A 15,202-nucleotide genomic window follows, 5' to 3' on the forward strand; every position below is an offset into this window, starting at 1 on the left:
GTCAGAAGTCATTCTTGCAGCAGCAGGAAATTACTAATTGAGTTGTGAATACAGCAGTTTAGAGGGAAATAGGTACAAGAAGTTAAACAACTGAACTGCAACACACCACCACAAAATATTGTAACAAATGTGTGCAGCAGTGGAAGCTGACTGAGGTTGCTGACCCCGCTCTGTCTTTCCTGCTGTCACCATCAGGTCCAGTGTCTGGTTTCAGAGTGGGCGTGGTCCAGAGATGATGTCATCCTCCACACCTTGCCGCTCCACCACGTGCATGGCATCGTTAACAAGCTGCTGTGCCCGCTCTGGGTGGGCGCCACCTGCGTCATGCTGCCTGAATTCCAGCCTCAGAAGGTCTCCACTGCACTCTGTCTCTGTCTCGAGCTTGTTACTCTTTCTCTTGGTGCAGCACACATTTTCATTAACACACCTGAACAAAAGAGGCAGTTGCACAGCTGTAAGGCTCAGGAGGTGACTATGAGAGCGCAGCTATCATTGACAGTGAGGCTAAGGAGTATTTCAGATGTAGAAGTCCTGTGTGGGCAGGGTGCTGCTGTGCTGAAAAAGACCTTCAGCTCTTTCCACGTCACTCCCTCTTTCTCTATCAGTGTTTCCCTTTCCCCTTCCACTTTTCTTCTCCTTCCTCTCTCCCCCGTTTCGTCTCCTCCTCCTCTCTCCTTCTGTCAGTCCCTCCTCCTCCTCCTCCTCCTCCCTCTCTGACTGTCAAACTAAGTGTTTGGGGCTCAGTGATGAATTGCCTTGTGTGGCTTTGTATCTGACCAATGCCGACTCACGGCAGGGGCTTAAGCAGCGGATCAATCAATGAGCTGACATTGAAGGATGATGGTGCTTGTTTGGCCCTGAGAAGGGAGGGGAAGATGGGGTGCTAAGTGTGTGTATGTGTGTGTGGTGTAGTTTTGGAACATATAGGGGTGTAGATGTCCACGTTTTGCATTGTTGGGTGTTTTGGTATATACGTCAGGATCTCTACAGTTTAATGGCAGCAAAGGTAGATGGAAAGGGAAGGTCTTGAAAAGGACATATGTATGTGTCAACATGGGTATTGCTACACTGTAAAAGCTATCAGTATTCAGCTGTTATCCCTGACCTTGTGTACCAAACCACAAAACCCCTCCTCTCACCCTCAGAAAAAAGCCTTTATTCTCCTCCTCCTGAAGTAACAGTACATTGATGAAGTGATCGATAGTCTGTCTCTTCTATCCCCTAAGATCTCTGAAGGGTAGCCTAGGAAGCAGAGGCCGGCATTGATTTTTTCTGATTTCGCCTGGAGATAGTGACAAAAATTTTCAGTGCAGGAATTGTGATCCAGTAAAGCGCTTATAAGTCTCTTTCAAATGGGGCAGAGACTCTTCCTGGGGCTCACACGACAGCACCGGTCAGATTTCTTGTTTTACATTTGAATAAACACAGACTACTTCATCACAGCAATTAACATTATGATTAATCGTGAGGAAATTATTTATTAACACATTATAGGTTGTCACAGACATTATTGTGATATCTAATTAAAGGGAGACAAAAAATGTCTCGAAATATCACAGAAAAATTCGATTACGCTTGAGAGAGGTGTATCAATAAAAGGTTAATGCAGCTAAGTGTAATGGAAACAGATTCAGAGAATAAATGATGATGCAACATTGCATTTGTTGCAAAGACCACTGCAAACTCTTTTTGCCGTCTCTGGATGGCTTTTAAAGCGCTAATGTATGCTCACTGTTTCCAGAACTCTTCTGAGAGCACATAGCTGTACTAACAGTTGTTTAAAACACTCTAATTTTCATTGTCTAGTGTTCTCTCCTTTATTATACTCTAGGGGTTGGAATCATCAGGATCCACGATACGATATTATCACGATACATAAGTCACGATACAGTATTATTGCGATTTTTAATATGTTGCAATATGCTGAGTATTGAGATAAAATATATTACGATTTATCACCCTTTTTCAATTATAAATAATGTCCCAAAAGGAAAACTTTGTCAACATCTGTTTTATCTAATAAGGAAAAGTTTTCAGTCTGTTCATCTCACTTCAGTCTTTTTTTTCTTGCAGCAAAATGTATCTAGTGGAGTGAAAAAGTAACTGATTACATTGGTCACATAGGTTACCTAAAGTTTAATTTGTATTTGTCATATTAGTTGATACATGGCACTGTGTGACTGCCATATAACAAGGATGGTAAATGATTGTTATTGCCGCGCAAATTTTATATGTCACACTAGAGGCCGACGCTGTTGTGCAACATGTCACACCTGTCACACCTCTTCCAATTCCACGATGCTGGCATGCTGTCTTAAATCACATAGTGGAGCAACACGATGTCGCCGTGGTTTGGTTCCGTGTAAAAATGCAAAAGCAGCATGAAGAAGAGACTTCATAGCGACCCTATAGCGCAATTTCTTGTGAGTCACATCGACCCCTCGCTCCTCCAACTGCTCCACCTTGTCATCCAGCTATGGTCGCCTCTGACTCCAACAAACCAAGACGGCCAAAACACCGAACTCTTCCATAAACCAATCAATCACCAACTAATCAGTCACTAGCTGTGTCCATTATTTTATAAAGTCTATGGCCAATTCCAAAACTATGCCTTTTTTGATACCTTGCTTTGAGGATTTTTTTCTTTTTAACTAAATGAACCAAACACATCAGTGTTTAATTTAGTTTTAACACAAACCACTGCACAAAAACTTTCCTAACTTAAACGCAGTGTAAAATTAATGCAGTTATGATAGTTAATGAACAACTAAGTAAATTAGATTAAAGATCTGACCAAGCATTAATGCAAACTTTTGATACTTGACAGTTTTCAATACTCAGTGCTGCAGTCACGTCAACGTTCAACATCCAGCCCTTCTCCAGAGGAATTAGCAAATCTATTTGAGTCCCATGTTTACTGTTGAGCCCCGAGCAGATCATAGAGTTGTTTAGGATGCAGGCCATGGCCCTCGGCTCTCATCACATCCTGTCCCCTAGGTGGAGGCCAGCTCTTTGACGGACATAAATTGCCTTCCTCTCCCCTCCGGTCTGGACTTGGTGGAAGCGCTCCACTGCACTTGATAGACACCACCCAGAATGGTCAGGGCACACTCAGTCACTAATCCTTCCCTCTGCACAAAGTTTTATTCTGTGTGTGTACAGGTGAACCATGAAGCCCCCACAGTTTTTTAAGATTAACTTATAATGATATTGTGAGGAACGAGATAGGGATCTAATTGGACTGTTGAAAAGTCTTGATCATTTCAGCGCTATTTGCTTATAAATCTCAGTTATGTTTGTTTATGAGACGCAGAGGAGGTGAGAGAATTTAGATAGATAATAGATTAGTCTACGATGAGGTGACTCTGTGGAGAAGCGGAAGGAAGAGTTTAGAAATTGTCGGCACATTAAGAAGGATGTGGTGCTACTGTAGGTGAGAGGGATGATGGGAGAGACTGCATCTTTCTGTGTGTGAGTATGTGTCTAGGTGTGTGTGTGTGTGTGTGTGTGTGTGTGTGTGTGTGTGAGAAAGAGAGAAAGAGGGTGAGAGAGACTGCAGAGGCAGCGAAGCAGGAAATTACGAAATGGAGAGAGGAGGTAAGTGAATGTGAGATAGGGAGCGAAGGGGAGAGGGGAGAGAGAAAGATGAAGGGAAGATGTGGGGGTCAGAGATGAAAGTAGAGAATGAAAAAGAAGCACTCGGGGAATGAAGGTAGAATGAAAGAAGAAGAAGAAGAAGAAGTGAGGATAAGTAGACTGAGAGGGGAGGGGAATCGGAGACAGCTGGGGAGGAGCGTTTGTCTCCCGGGGGGGGGGGGAGGGGGGCAGACAGGACTTAGAGAAGCTGTCGTTCACCTTCACTTAATTCATGCTGTCGTTCCCATCCTCCCATCGTCTACTGTGATGTACCCAGACTGTGTGTTTGTGTGTGTGTGTGAGGGATGAGAGGGAGTGAGTGGGGCGGGCTGTGTAAAATAGCTTTGTCCTTGAACAAGTGAGTTTATGTGATATTTGAACAGTATTTTTTATATGTGCACGTAGTTCACGATGTATGTTTATGTACATTAACGCCGTTGTGTTTTAAAGCAGCCTGCTCGCTGCAGCGGACGATGTGAGCGGCTCCCTCTGCAACAGTCAAAAAGCACATTTGTCAAAAGTAGCCGTACAGAAGGCCTTTTAACTGGCCGACGTGCCGGCTCTGCCCTTCAGCAGTCTGCTGTTTTCCTCCTCCTGACCTTTACAAATCTTGATTTTCTTTCTTGTCTTTTTTTGGCGTTGTGGTGACAGGTTTAATATGAGGGTACTGTCTGGACCTTACGCTGCCATTTACATCAAATAAATGAAAAAAATGGCACTTTTCACATGTGCTAATGGGATGAACCTGGATGTAATAATTTAGTTTGCATGGCCCCGTCCATTAGATACACCTCTTTCCTTTTTTTCGCCTTTTCTTATCTGCCTCTCTCCCTCACTCCCTGTTTGCTTGTATGTTGTGCTTATCGCTCTCTTTCTGTCTCCCTCTCTCTCTGTGTCCCAGGTGTGGGAGATGCTGCTGAGCTCCAAGGCTCCCCTGGTTAATGTGTTCATGGCCGTGCCAACTATATACTCTAAGCTGATCCAGTACTATGATCAGCACTTCACACAGCCTCACGTCAAGGACTTTGTCAAAGCGGTCTGCAAAGAGAGGATCAGGTACTGACATCAATGACAGATTGCTTACTCATGGGTTGGTGCATGGATACACATATGTGCATGTGTGTATGTACAGACTGGGGACAAATTAATGGAAAAGCCGTTATAAAGACATGGGGAAATATAAAGTTGCTTCCTTAGACAGCTGAAAGTGTCATTAAATGGTTGTCACAAAATGATAGGAGGCACCTAAAGGAGATTTTTTACCAAGTGGGGCTGTTCTGAATAATTTGAGCTTCTGAGCGTCATTCATAACATTGACATTCAAATTCTAAATCGACATTTGATAGCTACCATATAGCATGTCAATTTATTCTGTTTAAAACAGGTGTTTCTGCACAGTTGCAGATAAAAAGATAGCCTACACTAATATCATTAGTACATTACTGTTTGTAGAATAATGCGGTGGCTGTTTGGGATTGTTATCAACTCATTTCCAATAACTTCAAAGCACTGTGAAGTCAAAATATATTGGAAAAAAAGTCAACATGTTTTTATCTAACAAAATATTCCTCAACTACATTTTCACTGTGGTCAACAAACTATTTGCTCTCTCGCTTGCTGTACACAAAGGGAGGCAGGGCGGTCTAGCAGCAGTCTAACAACATCATATATTACATTTACATAACCACAGTGACAAAAAAATCTGCATCGGCTCTAACATTCATTTAATCTCATGAATCAGGTCATTCAAACCGAGGATTTTGTTTGAGGATTTTAAATGTTATATGACATGATGACAGCCATTCAAAGCTTCATTTGAAAACCTCAATAGCAGCTCCAATGCTGGAGCTGGAGCTGCAAAAAAAGGCATCTGGTACAATCTTTGTCAAGGAGCAATGAAGTTGGTGGCTGTATATATGTGTGCATGCAAATCAAAATGGCTATTTGCTATTGTTTTTAGATGGCATTTTATTGCCTCATGATATGCTGCAGCATTTTTGACCAGGAACACTGTGGACAAAATTCCCAACTTCTTTACTCCCAAAATAACTAGGAATGGGAATCACCAGAGGCTCCGCGAGACAATATGATCACGATACTTCGGTCATGATACAATATTATTGTGAATTTTAAATGTGCTGCGATATGCTGAGCATTGCGATAAAATATGTTGCAAATTATTACACCTGCAAATTATTTCCCTAAAGGAAAACTTAATCAACATCTGTTTCATCAAATAAGAAAAAGTTTTCAGTCTGTTCGTCTCACTTCAGTCATTTTTTTGCAACAAAATGTATGTAGTGGACTGAAAAAGCAGCTAATTATATTATTCAAGTCGGCTACCTAAAGTTTAATTTGCATCTATAATATTAATAATAAAAAAATCGATACTTGGCACTGTGTGAAGATACAATATTGTCAAACGAAACTATTGTGATGTTCTATGCTGTATTGATTTTTCAGATGTGCCTGTGCAGCACATATTATGAACTGTGGATGTACAAAAATGACCTTCCTAATTTTTTTTTTTTAGTCCTCTTTTCATATTTCTCAGAAATTTCCTAAACTTTCAAATCAGTCATTACACTGATCCCCAGTTAATTTCCATTCCTGACTTTAATTGACATGTTTCACAAAGTCAGAATAGAATAACCCTGGAATATGTTCTTCAGAGCCTGGTGTGTTTCCCTCATGTCTGACCCTCTCCCTCCCACTCTCTCTCTCTCTCTCCCTCCCCAGGCTGATGGTTTCAGGCTCCGCTGCTCTCCCTCTGCCCACTCTGCAGCGCTGGGAGGAGATTACAGGACACACACTGCTAGAACGCTACGGCATGACAGAGATCGGTATGGCACTGTCCAACCCTCTTAAGGGCCAACGCATCCCAGGTACACAAGTTTGACCGGCTGGATACAGTGATGCACACTCACACACACACACACACACACACACACATACATACTTCTTTTACTACCAGTAAAAGTAAGATGTGAGTAAACTACAGTCACTCTCTACCTGTGTTGAGAGTTACTTATTCTGACTCCTTTACACTGGTTGATAACAATCATGTCATGTGACCTCAGGGATCAAAAACACTAACAGCACTGAGACAGTTGAAGATGCAGGTCTTGGTCTTTCTCCAAGCCAACTGTGGTGAGGTTACAACCCAACTCCTGGATCAACGGCAGGAAATGAAGCCAGAACAAAGCGTTCATTTCAAGACATGTTTGGCGTCTGATAATCAGCAGTTACAGCAGCTTAAAAACCTCTTTATGACAAAACAAACCAAGGGCAGCATTTTCTCTTAACTGGTATGAACATCAATAAAGGTGAATTACAGCACCAAACCAAATGTGAATGTTATGCACTTCTAAAATATCAGTCTGAAATTTGTTATTTTAGGCTGAAAGAGGAAAAAAATAACATCATTGTTACCTCTTTTGTTTGTTGTGTAGTAATTAAGCCCTATGTGTAGCTGGCATTACTTTTTAAAATTTGCTAGCTTCTGATTATCAATCAACAAACTTGCAATCAGTGATTTCTTCCACTATAATCACATTAAATAGATAAAAAAAATGTGTGTCCAAGAAACGTGGGTAGGAAGTATGGTTTTAGACAGAGTTTGCGGCTTTCATGGAGATTAATTAAAATAAAAATGACTTCACAGAGCAGAGGTGTAGGGATTTTGTTTTCCATTCTTTTCCAAAGTTGAACTTTTTGTGGAGCAGCTGCTAATAGCACATCTCATTATGTGTGGTTTTGGTGATTTGTTGGTGAATTCTGCTGGGTTTCTATCAAAACAGGGCCAGTTTTTATTCAGAGCCTCTGGACATCTAGTTTATAGACCAATGATAGTCAAATTACGGCCCAATAGGATGCCAGATGGCCTGCCGACCATTTTCTAATTGTAAAATGAAAATAAATTGATTTGCACTGGGAATTTTTTTGTATTTTGAATGTTAATAAGGTGCCAGGGTGCATTAAAAAAGCATCAAAATAGAGCTTGTTTATTTATTTTAAAAAAAAAGTGCAGGAGAGGATCCCCCAGACCCACCGACAGAGGTCAGAGAAAATTATTTATATATTAAATATCAATGTTTGTTTATCAACTGGCCCCTGGCCTTCTGTCATTTTGCTAAAATGGCCCCCAGGCCCACGTCAAAAGCCAACTCAGACTTACGGCATCAAATCATCAAAAGAGGCAACCCAGTCAATGTTTGGGGCTCCTCAAAAAAATTCAGGAAAATGATCCCCCTTGATGCACTATACAGTGCACTGCCACTACCCCAAACCCCCCCCCTAAATGCGGCCCGTTTTTAGCAACCATAGGACAGCTGGATACCATTAGTTAAGACAGTCAGCTAGCTACCTGTAACTATCATTCAAACAACGGTATAACTGTCAGGGCCTCGATGAGCTTCTTGGCCTGAGGCCCCCTAAAGTCTAGGATCACCGCTTTAAAATTTTAACCAATTTTGAAATTGGCCTGCGTCACGCACATGAGAGGAAACGTCACAGATGTTCTTCTCTCCAATCTCAAACATATGAAGGAGGGTTAGGGCCACGTGAAAGAAAAAAAACAACGTAGATTTCAAGAATAAAGTCATAAGTGGAGTGGTGTGGCTCAGTGTGAACAGTTCCCGGGTGGTACCACGTTACGTGACATTGTAAATGTAATAATATCACCTTAAATCCTGTTGGTAACGCATTATATTACTTTGGTACTGCTAAAATGTGTATTACTGTAACCCCCAACACTGTTTGTACACACTTTGTCACTTTTTATACCATGTTACCCGACTTTCCGTTCATAATCTGTGACTTTTTTCTTAAAACTATGAGTTTAATCTTGTAATATTTTGACTTTATTCTCGTAGATTTATGACTTTATTCTGGAAATCTAAGATATTTTTTTTCTTTAACATGGCCCTAATCCTCTGAACATGCACACACTGCAAGATTTGAAAATAATGGCTCATCACACAACAGAATATTATTCAGATCACTGTGCCAGAGGGAGCACAAATGCACCACTGCACATGATCTCATGGGGAAGCTGATATAAAGAAAATGGAGAGTGATGTGGTAAGACAACTTGATTTTTTTGTCAACAATGCTTTGCAATGAGAAAAGCAAAAGTTAGAGGGCTAAATTTATCTGGATGAGAAAATGTTAAAGATGAGGTTAGCGCGGTTGTCTGCTCTTCAGCGAGACCAGGAGTAGAGATTTTAACTGTCAGTTTTATGTGTCAACAGCAGCGTGCTAGCTAATATCAGCTCAAGGTCTAGATGGTTTACTGTTGCTTGGCAACACTGTCAACTGCTTTGCACTGACATATTCTTAACTTTAATCATCCAGATTTTAATCCTAAATATCAAACAAGGTTGCAGTTTGAGGGGTTTAAGACTGGATCTGAAAATCTGTCACATTACCAGATAATCTGGGCCGAACATCGGTATCGACCAAGGTCCCAGACTGGATTTCTCCTGAGTTTCTTGGGAGGGGTAAATCGGGGATTCATTTCTTGACAGAGTGTTTATGATAGCGGTTTAAAGTGCAGACTTTTGCCTACACTACAACATCATTGCCTAGGTCTACCAGTGAGATGCCACTGCAGTAATGACAGCTTGTTTAATTCAGCCACCTTTCCCTGATTATTCTACACATTTGACGAAAGAAGCCAAACTATTAGCGTGACCACACACTTAGTAAGTTTTCTCTTTTCTATCACATCTCTCAAATATCTCTGATATCGCTCCACCTCCCTCCCCACTTTGATTCAGCACTTCACCTTCATGTGTTGTGTTTTGATCGTAGGCAGTTCTCTCAGGTGTGATGTCAGGTAAAACCCCACGATCCCAACGACACCTCCCTCGCACATGCAGAAACAAAGGCAAGGTCTGGAAATGAGGTCAGACTAGTGGTGGTTTCTTTCTTCTCCTGTCTTCTCCTGTCCTCCCCCCTTCCCCTCTCACTCCCCACCTCCTCCTTCCCCCCTGTTCCCCAGCCAACTCTTGCTCTTACAGGTAAAGCTAATTAGCTTGCAAGTGGCTTGGGTAATTCTCTGTCTGCTGTTTTGTCGAGGTATTGTTTTGTTTTGTTTGTCAGGTAATGCTTGGCATAAACTGAGCAGGCTGTGTTTGATTCCTCTCTGGTGATTATTAAGAATGGCTGTGGTTCTATTGATGTTTCCACTGCAGCACAGAGGAAGACATGTGTATGCGTGTGTGCATGTGTGTGTTTGTGTAGGTGTGAGTGTATGCAGGCATGAGCTCGTGCCTGTTTGTGTCAGTGTGTTCTTGTCTTGTCTTTAAGTAGGTTAAAATGGATCAATAGCAACCACAGGAAACACTCTCAGAAGAGTAGTGGAGTGGAGTCACCCTCTCCCTCCACCTCTGTTACACACACACTCACTTTCTTTTCTTTCTGCCCTCCGCCAACTTAGTAGCAGACAACTCAGCTCTTAATACACTTATTGACAGCAGTTGTATTAATAATGTTATACTGTATTTAGGGCATCTAATTGGCCTGATTTTGTTGTGTATCTTACAGTTTTAGAGCATTCCAGATTAACAGCAGCGAGGCTTTCTAGGTCATATTGCCCTTGTTGAGATGTAAATATGTGAGGTTAGTTCATCCTCATACTTTCCATTATAATTATCGCACTGTGCTGCTATCTTTTTAACTGACGCAGAGATCTTATCCTCCTCTAGATGTAATCCAGCTCAAAGCTTTATGTCTTTCATTAACTTCTTGGAAGAATGACTGCAGAACAATCCTATCTGGACCTTTGTCCTTCTTTCTCCATTCCACAGAGACCTTTTCCCACCCAGCATGTCGCATTTATACGCTGCCTGTACTCCTCAAAATGGCCCTCAATCTTGTTGAATCATCGCGGCCCGAATGCCACAAAGTCTCCGAGATTTCTACAGCTCCTGACATGAGAGGGAAAAAAATGATGATGGAGGAGGGCGTAGATGGGGGAGAGAGATTCCCTCAGTTGAACCATAAATGGATTTCTGAGACTTTGTCATTGAGGGAGACGAGTCTGTTTTTGTCATTTCGTAGATGGCAGTGTTTTTGCTGGACGGGGTGAAGAACTCGAGCAAGATTGCTCTGTCTACACCTCTTCACTCGATCAAAGGAAAAGTGGACAAGACTTTTTTTTTTGTTGTTTGGGTTTTGTAATCTCTGATTTACCAGGTTTGTTTTAAAGGGCAATCCAGTTCTTTTAGACCTTCAGCATTAGTTCCATGGTTTCGGACATCTTTCTGATTGCTAATAATATTAACATTAATAATCGCATAGTCTGATGGGGCAAAAACTGAAGCTGTCATATGATTAGACATCAGCCAAACAGATTTGGATTGAAAACAAAGAAATACAGTAGAATCACCTCCTAAACTTGGTGTTTATCATAAGTTTATCAGTGTAGATAATCTGGCTTAACTGTTCATTCTCCATCAACGCTGCAGTATTGCTGTGTTCCCAGACCTTGTGGGGGTGGGAAGGTCGAACTTTACGTGAAAGGCCAGCTTAATCCATGTAGCACCTTTCAAAACGCGATTACAAAGTGCTTGACACATACACGTGAAAATAACAAATGAATTAATTATGAATTGAGTATACATGAATCAGAACATAGAACACAGCACAATGACAGGAATGCAAAACTATAGCACAGGAAGACAAGACATAACACAGGGATGAAGATCTACAGAAAGATTTGCCCGTAAAGCTGGGCTTTTAGTAGCTGCTTAAGACAATCCAAAGATTCAGCAAACCTGATAGATTGGCGGCGATAATTCCAGAGGCCTGGAGCTAAAATAGCGAATGCAAGATCAGCTTTTGTTTTGCAGTTTGAGTGGGGGATGGATGAAAGGCAGAACTGAGGATCTGAGTGGTTGAGAAGTAGAACAAGGAACAGGAAGATCAGAAATGTAACTGGAGGCAAGGCCATGCAGTGCTTTGAATATAATCAACAAGATCATGTAGTTTATTCAGAGTGTTACAGGAAGCCATTGGAGGGATGCAAGAATGGTTGTAATGTGGGATCAACGGCAGGTTCTAGTTAATAGTTCAGCAACTGCATTTTGAAGCAGCTGTAAATGATTTAGAGCTCCTTGACTGAGGCACTTGTGTTGGAAATTGCAATAACCTAGACGGGAGAAAATGAAAGTGTGAGTTAATAGTTCAAGATCCATTAAAGACAACACATCTGATTTTTGCTTTATTTCTTAGTTCAAGGAAACAGGACTTGAAGAACTCTGTAACATGGTGGTCAAAGGTGATCTTAAGATTTGATCAGAAAGAGAGCTAGACAGTGAAGTTCAAACCCTGGCTCCTTTCTCACCTCCACGCAGCTGTCCAATCACAGCGTAAAGTGAGTGTGAATGTTAGATTGTTGTTTTTGGAAAGTTACAGAAACGTTGGACACAGCCCCAGTCGGAACTGTGTTTTGGAGAGCAGGTTTCTGCAGCTATTTGAGTGTTCGACAAGCAGTTGATGAAACATACTGGCAGTTCAACCCTGCAGAAATGTCCTTGAGCTGTAGCCGATCCTGATCCACTCTATCCTCCAGAGCTACCTCACGCCGTAGGTCTAAATTAACCTTGTTCGCACCGTCCACAGCAGCTCAGGATGCACCGATCATTATAACTTGGCTAGATTCAGCTTGTCTAACCTTCTGACTCAAGCGTGTGTGTCATCCTGCTCGTCCACTGAGAAACAGCCCAGTTACTTCTGTGGTCAGTTGGTTTTCCCCGCTGGACTGAGTGTAAGTGATGGTGTGTGATAGACATTGCCAATCAGGAGTGGAGTGGATAAGATCAATATGAAGTGAGAGAATCACTCTTTAATCAGGACCTGACCTGCTCTTTATTGGGAGAGCAGTGGTCTGTGAAATGGCATGATAGCCTTAAGGCAGGCACGCACACACTCACACACACGCACAGAAAAGACCACTGAGACCTTCTCAGTGCATCCCCCTGTGCACTCTTTGCTATAATTACTTAACTCAGGAGGTCACACTTGCACACACAGATGGAGGCTGCAGGTGACGTCAGTACATGTGAGGATTTTCAATTTGTAAGTCTTTTCTTTTTACATATTTCGTATTAATAGTTTCACTTAAACATTACTGCAGCTCACAGTTATGAATGGTTTTGACGCTCAGCTCTTATTGTATTTCATAATTTGGCAGCTCAGTTATAACAATTTTATGCAACTGTGCTGCAATAAAAAGCCTTGTCAAGCACTCAGCGGTAGTTTGGACTAAATGGCTGGATTTTACTGTGGAGCCTGAAACAGCATAAAACAAAAAGAAGTCAAGAGTGTGTTATTTAACTGGAGGCGCATGGAGTATTACTGACATTGTGTGTGTGGAGGGAAGGGATGTTTTGAATTATGGGTTGACTTAAAGGTCCAGTGTTTATGGGAATCTATTGGCAGAAAAGGAATATAATCATAATTATGTTTTTATTAGTGTATAATTACCTCAAAATAAGAATTGTTGTTGTGGCGACACAGTGGTGCAGTGGTTTGCATTGGGGTGGGGGAGCCCTTCTGTGCGGTGTTCGCATGTTTTCCCCGTGTCAGCGTGGGTTTTCTCTGGGTTTTCCAGCTTCCTCCCACAATCGAAAGACATGCAGGTTAATTGGTGACTCTAAATTGTCCATAGGTGTGAATGTGAGTGTGAATGGTTGTCTGTCTCTATGTGTCAGCCCTGTGATAGTCTGGCAGCCTGTCCAGGGTGTACCCTGCCTCTCGCCCAATGTCAGCTGGGATAGGCTCCAGCCCCCCGTGACCCCTTCATATCGACATAGGGAGTAGGTTCTTGTCCACAAAGACTGCAATGTTGCACCGCCATTTTTCTAAACAACAAACAAAACACTGGCTCTAGAGAGTGCCTTAAGCATTTTTACGTTACCTGAAGGCCAACATAGTTTATACTACGTGCTTGGGAAAAGGGAAAAGCAGAGGGGTTGTGAATTGGTTGCAATCTACTAGATGCTACTAAATCATACACACTGCTCCTTTAATGCCATGGATACTGCCATTTAGTAGAATTTTGAGAATACTTCCTGATAGATCACAGTGTCCTGGAGTGTATTCTCAGCCTGGCATCTGTTTTTAAGAGTTCTCTTATTTGGAGTTTACTTGATGTCAGAGAAAACAGCTGCATCAAGCTTTACCTCAGAAATCCCCATTACTGTCCAAGTAAGCTGACTTGTGGTGACTGAGACGAATGGCTTTCAGTTTAGTGTTTTACAAGCTCAGCAAACCATTTAGTGACCAGTTATGCCCTGCAGACGAAGGTTAATGCCATGGTGAGGGAGCACTCTCACTGTGGTAGAAATCCTGCACTTAAGGTTGGTGACGATCACTCCACTGGTTATTGCTCATGTACGTGTTTAACTGCTGGAAAAGGGACAAAAATCATCCCATCTTGCTTTCAATAGTGTTCTCTCCCTTTGTACTCATGTGTTTTTTGTCTGTATTTCTGCTTGATTTGTTGACAGGGGCTGTAGGGTTGCCGCTCCCCAGTGTGGAAGTCCGGATTGTCATGAATAACACAACTAACACCACAATTGTGGAGGGCAGTCACCGTGAGACTCAGGTAAACTTTAAACTAACAAGTCATAAGCTGATTTTATCTGCAGACAGTGGATGAAAAACAGAAGTTTGTCAAGAAGAAGTGTAGCCAGGATACAGATAGTGACTGCAGATGTTCCATAAATAAATAAAACATATGGGATATTCTAATTTTTAGTATTTATTACCCATTTTGATACAGTATTTTGCCTTCATAACTCTGCATGCCTGCGAGATTCAGTCTAGCATGCGTTGTCTTTGTTTTGTTGGCCAGTACATCACTCACCATTAAGTGGATAGTCATTTACTGTAAGTGTTATTCTGGCTACTTTAAACTGCCCTCAACTCTTTCAAACTGTTTACCTCATCCATCTTGGCCTCCTCCTTTCTCTCTGTCAATGTATGGCAGGTCCGTCCAGGTCTGGAGAAGAAAGAAGGGGAGCTCCTAGTTCGCGGTCCGTCTGTCTTCAAGGAGTACTGGAACAAACCTCAAGAGACCAGAGAGTCTTTCACCGATGATGGCTGGTTCAAAACAGGTACCAAACCCTCCTCCTGGTCTTCTTCTCTCTACTCTTAACTCACACCACAGCACTGTACATGTTCACACTCATTCCCTCAGAGGGAGTGAATTCTGTCACTAATTGCATCTACGTGAGTTGTACTGTCGGAGGGATTCACGTAAGGAGGAAAGATGTCAAAAGATTTTTTCGTCTCTGCCGCAGACTGCACTTTCAGGGCTTGATTTTAAACACTTAAAAACCAGGAGTCCAGTCCACGAAGCACACACACACAGAAATTGAATATGTGTGTACTGCATGTGTGTGTGTGCACATTTTTGGGGACTATGAGGGAGTGATAAATGGACTATGTGTGTTTTTGGTGCTGCAGGGCATTTTTCCTCCTAAGTGGTTGTGACTGCTCTGGGTCTTGAGAAACCAAGTATTGCTCTCTCCCTCTTCCTCTTCCTCTCTCTTCC

General features: G+C 42.0%; 1 protein-coding gene across 5 annotated transcripts in view; it reads left to right on the forward strand.

Moving 5' to 3' along the window:
• The window catches only part of acsf3 (acyl-CoA synthetase family member 3), a 45,751-nt gene that overhangs the window by 7,123 nt on the left and 23,426 nt on the right, over positions 1 to 15,202 (forward strand). For all 5 annotated transcript variants that reach the window (XR_013493356.1, XM_033631832.2, XM_078175061.1 and 2 more), the window contains exons 3-7: positions 196 to 351; positions 4,538 to 4,692; positions 6,376 to 6,521; positions 14,154 to 14,251; positions 14,636 to 14,762. Coding sequence is in view for 4 of the 5 variants with exons in the window: in XM_033631832.2 (XP_033487723.1) it covers positions 196 to 351; positions 4,538 to 4,692; positions 6,376 to 6,521; positions 14,154 to 14,251; positions 14,636 to 14,762 (682 nt within the window). In the remaining variant the exon portion in view is untranslated. The remainder of the gene's footprint in view (positions 1 to 195; positions 352 to 4,537; positions 4,693 to 6,375; positions 6,522 to 14,153; positions 14,252 to 14,635; positions 14,763 to 15,202) is intronic.

The sequence above is a fragment of the Epinephelus lanceolatus genome, chromosome 2, assembly GCF_041903045.1.
Source record: "Epinephelus lanceolatus isolate andai-2023 chromosome 2, ASM4190304v1, whole genome shotgun sequence".
Lineage (NCBI taxonomy): Eukaryota > Metazoa > Chordata > Actinopteri > Perciformes > Serranidae > Epinephelus > Epinephelus lanceolatus.